This window comes from Poromitra crassiceps (genome assembly GCF_964638095.1).
Source record: "Poromitra crassiceps genome assembly, contig: HAP1_SCAFFOLD_255, whole genome shotgun sequence".
Lineage (NCBI taxonomy): Eukaryota > Metazoa > Chordata > Actinopteri > Beryciformes > Melamphaidae > Poromitra > Poromitra crassiceps.
Genome location: NW_028152142.1, coordinates 251850 through 257500, shown reverse-complemented (window position 1 = coordinate 257500; position 5651 = coordinate 251850). Strand labels below are relative to the sequence as shown.

General features: G+C 40.9%; 1 protein-coding gene across 2 annotated transcripts in view; it reads left to right on the top strand.

Annotated features, from left to right (window-relative positions):
- The window catches only part of LOC310770892 (NLR family CARD domain-containing protein 3-like), a 34775-nt gene extending 30645 nt beyond the window's left edge, over positions 1–4130 (top strand). For both annotated transcript variants that reach the window (XM_083663592.1, XM_083663593.1), the window contains 3 exons: positions 950–1105; positions 1300–1346; positions 3370–4130. In XM_083663592.1, coding sequence (XP_083519718.1) covers positions 950–1105; positions 1300–1346; positions 3370–3902 — 736 coding nt within the window. In that variant the 3' untranslated portion in view covers positions 3903–4130. The remainder of the gene's footprint in view (positions 1–949; positions 1106–1299; positions 1347–3369) is intronic.
- Positions 4131–5651: the final 1521 nt, after the last annotated feature.

Sequence of the window (5651 nt, the reverse complement as noted above, 5' to 3'; positions counted from 1 at the left end):
AATCTCTCCATATACAGACAGACAGACAGACAGACAGACAGACAGACACACACCACAATCTCTCCTTATACAGACATGCACCAAGTATTGCTGCTATTTTTGGCAGTTTGTAATAATTTTTAATTAAAAAAAAAAAAGAAAATCCATTGTTCTTGGTTGTGACAAGGCCCAAAATGATCACTGTAAGCAGAGTATTGATCACTATAAGCAAACTATTTAAACAGCATGTGTATAGGAATGATTCAGGACCAAGCTTTATGATCAATATAAGCATGTGATCACTATAACCATGATCACTATAAGCGGATTCCACTGTCATGAGTTTTCATTGAGAGTTGGGATCTCTCTTTCACAAAACCTGTGCAAAAGCTCACAACACTCAAGAATAAACAATCAATAAATGATTATTGCTGGGTGATATTGCTGAAAATGTTATACACTTTTCATATGATCATAATAACGTTTTAAAGGCTTAATTTTTATCCTGAATATAAGTTTAAATATATCACTCAACTTGTATTTAAAACACGTCTTTATTGCTAGAATCAAAGTATGTGTGTGTGTGTGTGTGTGTGTGTGTGTGTGTGTGTGTGTGTGTGTGTGTGTGTGTGTGTGTGTGTGTGTGTGTGTGTGTGTGTGTGTGTGTGTGTGTGTGTGTGTGTATGAATGTGAACAGGGCGCTCCTGAAAAAGAGAGCATTGCTCTCAGTGAGACTCCTCCCCCTGTATAAATAAAGGTTAAAAAACAGAAATAGTGGAGGGTTTGTCTCTTCTTCTGTCTGCTGATTGGCCATGAAGTTTGATGGTGTTACAGTGTAATGCAACAGTGTGTGTGTGTGTTTGTGTGTGTGCGTGCATGCGTGCGCGTGTGTGTGTGCGTGTGTGTGTGTGTGCGTGTCTGCGTGTGTGTGTGCGTGCATGCGTGCGTGCATGTGTGTGCGTGCGTGCAGGCTGTCAGGCTGTCTGCTCACAGAGGAAAGCTGTGCTTCTCTGGCCTCAGCTCTGAGCTCCAACCCCTCCCATCTGAGAGAGCTGGACCTGAGCTACAATCATCCAGGAACCTCAGGGCTGAACCTGCTACGTCACTGTAGACTGGACACTCTCAGGTATGGAGAGGCAACGTCTGCTAGAAGGCTGAGAGTCACACACATTTTCTCTGTCACACTGCAAAGCTCATGCAGGAATACAGTTCAATGAGGATATGAGAGGAAATCCTTCATAATGAAGGTTATTAATAAATGTCCATGTTGTTTCCATCATCAAAGAGAATCTGCTGATCTGACTTTGTTTATTCCTCCAGTGTGGACCATGGTGGAGTGCAGAGGCTGAAACCAGGTCTGAGGAAATGTAAGTGTGTATTTAGTTTGATTCATGAAAACAAAGCAACACATTCAACTAGTGAGATAGAAAGTCCATCTGGCACAGTCTGTGACGTCCATTCATTCTGCTGTATATTCTGCATTGTGTATATATTTTTATATATTTAGAAACAGGAGAGACCACATAACATTTCACTCGGACCAAAACGTAAAAATAATTGCATATTTAAAGAAAATATTTTTTCTTAAAGTTTCTGTCCGAGTGAAATGTTCTATGGTCTCTCCCGATTCTAAATATAGCTGCACCGTTTGGTTTGATGAAGTTAAACTATTTTTTATAAGCATTTTACGAAATGTCTATGGGAAAATGAATGGCAGATCAAAATCTCTGGTACAGTGCTGAAGCAGGAAGTAGGCGGTCACTTTGCCTCTCTATTAACCTGTTTACCTGTGGAATGTTCCAAACAGGTGTTTTTGAGCATTCCTCGACTTTCCCAGTCTTTTGTTGCCTCTGTTCCAACTTTTGTGAAAGGTGTTGCTGGCATCACATTCAGAATATGAACATTGTGATGTGAAACACAATATTGAGCCAGGCTGGACTGGAAGTTGATAAGGTAAAACATTCAATATATTTGTACTGTATTCAATTGAATATAGGTGGAAAAGGATTTGCAAATGATCACATTCTGTTTTTATTTAAGTTCTACACAGCGTCCCAACTTTTTCTGAATTGGGGTTGTAATTTCAAATACATTTGTCATTCTGAAATGTCCCATTGTTTGTGTTCAAGGATTTTTTTTGTCTAAATGTGAACACAAATGAAGGTAATTCAAATGTGTCTCAAGGGTGTGGAGTGTGACTTTAAGAATAAAATACATTTGTTTTCTACAGGGGAGTGGTGCTGGCCCAAACAACAGTACAAGTTAAAAAAACAAAGGGATTTATTACTAAAATACAAGTTAAAAATGTGCCTATTTAAAAGAGTCCATAAGTCCATAAGACTTTTTTTTTTTTTTTTTTCATAAGTCCATAAGTCCATAAGAGTTTAATGTCCAGTGTCCACTGCAGCCAAGAGTAGTGACTGTTTTGTCTCCAACAGCAGGCTGTCCCGCCGCCTCCAACTGGCAAAAAAGTGCATTACAGAACAGACTTTAAAGGGATAGTTCGGTTTGTTTGAAGTGGGGTCCTATCAGCTAGTAAGATACACTAACTTAATTAGGTACAGTGGTCTTGAAGCGGGGCGCAGCGTCTAACGAGATCCGGCACCCAGAGCAGCAGCCAAACCAGCCTTTTCTCTCTCAGTACTGGGGGTCAACAACTAAAACTATAACTGTAATTTAGCCACCTAAAACAACGCCCACCTAAACAAATCAATATCCGTGTACATGCACGCTCTATTTTGACAATTTTCAGCGCTTTACTTTTCCGCAAAACAGCAGTTTCATTCGGCACTGCTTTTTCTCCCAACCGTACAACTACCGTATTCCTCCGCTAAAAGCCAGCACTGTCAAATATTGCTCTGTCTCAGCAATTATTGGCAGTCTAGCAGTGTGGAGAAGGAGGTGCTATGTGTATCCATAAGTGCTCAGTATTAATTGGCCCTGATATATTTGTTTCCCTGTTTATGAAATGTAATTTGTGGAACCAAATAAAGTATTTAAAATGTGTGTGTGTGTGTGTGTGTGTGTGAAGCTTGAATAACTTGGTAACAGCTTAATAACAGTGACTTGTGTTCCAGTCTGGCTCAATATTATGTTTCACACATCATACAATGTTCATCTCTTGTGTTTCTGTGTCTCATTGCCTTTAGTTTTTAAATGGAACCTGTCAGAGTTTCCGGCAGCACAACACTTTATTTGGTCTGTTTTTAAGGTTTTGACAAAAGGTTTATTTATGTGAACATGAATGTGGTAAAAACCTACAATCAACCATTTCTTAAAATCACTTGTAAAATATCTTCATAACCACTAATAATGATTGTTATTGTGAAACACAGCCCAGGTGTTTTAGATGAGAAGCTGCTGCTGTATTGAGTCTTGTTGTCTCATCAGATGCCTGTGAACTCACACTGGACCCAAAGACAGCAGAGAGACGCCTCCTCCTGTCTGAAGACAACAGAAAGGTGACGTGGGTGAGAGAGAAGCCGCCATATCCTGATCACCCAGAGAGATTTGACTCCTGGCCTCAGCTGCTGTGTAGAGATGGTCTGACTGGTCGCTGTTACTGGGAGGTGGAGAGGAAAGGAAATGTTCATATAGGAGTGAGTTACAGAGGAATCAGCAGGAGAGGACAGGGTAGTGACAGCAAGCTTGGAGGGAATGAAAAGTCCTGGAGTCTGAGATGCTATGATGATCGTTACTCTGCCTATCACAATAACAGAGTCACACACATAAGTCTCCCCTCTCTCTCTAATAGAGTCGCAGTGTATCTTGACTGGCCTGCTGGTTCTCTGTCCTTCTACACAGTTTCCTCTGACACACTGACTCACCTCCACACCTTCTACTCCACCTTCACTGAAAAACTCTACCCTGGGTTTAGGCTGTATAACTATGGTGCCTCAGTGTCTCTGTGTCAGATAGAGTAGTGAGAGAGAAACTGTCAGATAGAGGAGGGAGAGAGAAACTATCAGATAGAGGAGTGAGAGAGAAACTGTCAGATAGAAGAGGGAGAGAGAAACTATCAGATAGAGGAGGGGGAGAGAAACTATCAGATAGAGGAGGGAGAGAGAAACTGTTAGATAGAGGAGGGAGAGAGACACTGTCAGATAGAGGAGGGAGAGAGAAACTATCAGATAGAGGAGGGAGAGAGAAACTGTCAGATAGAGGAGGGAGAGAGAAACTGTCAGATAGAGGCGGGAGAGAGAAACTGTCAGATAGAGGAGGGAGAGAGAAACTGTCAGATAGAGGAGGGAGAGAGAAACTGTCAGATAGAGGAGAGAAAGAGAAACTGTCAGATAGAGGAGAGAGAGAGAAACTGTCAGATAGAGGAGGGAGAGAGAAACTGTCAGATAGAGGAGAGAGAGAGAAACTGTCAGATAGAGGAGAGAGAGAGAAACTGTCAGATAGAGGAGGGAGAGAGAAACTGTCAGATAGAGGAGGGAGAGAGAAACTGTCAGATAGAGGAGGGAGAGAGACACTGTCAGATAGAGGAGGGAGAGAGAAACTGTCAGATAGAGGAGGGAGAGAGACACTGTCAGATAGAGGAGGGAGAGAGAAACTATCAGATAGAGGAGAGAGAGAGAAACTGTCAGATAGAGGAGAGAGAGAGAAACTGTCAGATAGAGGAGGGAGAGAGAAACTATCAGATAGAGCGAGAGAGAAACACTGAGACCAAACACAGCTGCCGAGATGATGGTTCACTCTGTACAGGATCACACACACACACACACACACACACACACACACACACACACACACACACACACACACACACAAGTCAAGTCAAGTCAAATTTTATTTATATAGCACCTTTCATACACAAGGCAATTCAAGGTGCTTTACAAAAAAATAATCGAAAAAACAAGCAGCAAAGCAATGCACATATAAAAAACACAGCCGACAGTTTTAGTTAAAATATATACTCAAATTAACAAACATGAAACATTATTTCTGTTTTAAATAAGTTACAAGGCACTCTTCAGTATTATTATTACATGTACAGTCCATTTGTTGGAAATGTACAGGAATCTTTTTTTAAATTACAGGCCGAGAGAGGCAGTAGTTTAGTAGCAGTTAAAAGCAAGAGTAAACATAAAGGTCTTTAGCTTGGATTTAAAAATAGGCAGAGTAGGGGCAGATCTAATGTGTTCAGGGAGTTTGTTCCAGTTATGAGAGGCATAGTGGGAGAACGTGGCTTCACCATGTTTTGATTTGGTCCTCGGGACAATTAGTAGACCAGTGCCTGAAGATCTCAGGGATCTGGATGGTTCATAGTGTAGAAGCATTTCAGAGATGTAGTGTGGGCCTGACCCGTTGAGAGATTTGTAAACTATTAGCAGAATTTTAAAGTCTATTCTAAGATTTACTGGCAGCCAATGCAGGGATTTGAGAACTGGTGTAATGTGTTCAGCTTTCTTGGTTCTTGTTAGAACTCTAGCAGCCGCATTCTGAATGAGCTGTAGTTGTTTAATAGCTTTTTTGGGAAGACCATTGAAAAGACTGTTGCAGTAGTCTAGCCTGCTAGAAATGAAAGCATGAATTAGTTTTTCAAGATCTTGTTTGGACATGTAGCCTCTAATCCTTGCTATATTTTTTAGATGATAGAAGGCAGATTTTCTTATAAGCTTGATGTGGGAGTTGAAATTTAGATCAGAGTCAATAATAATGCCAAGATT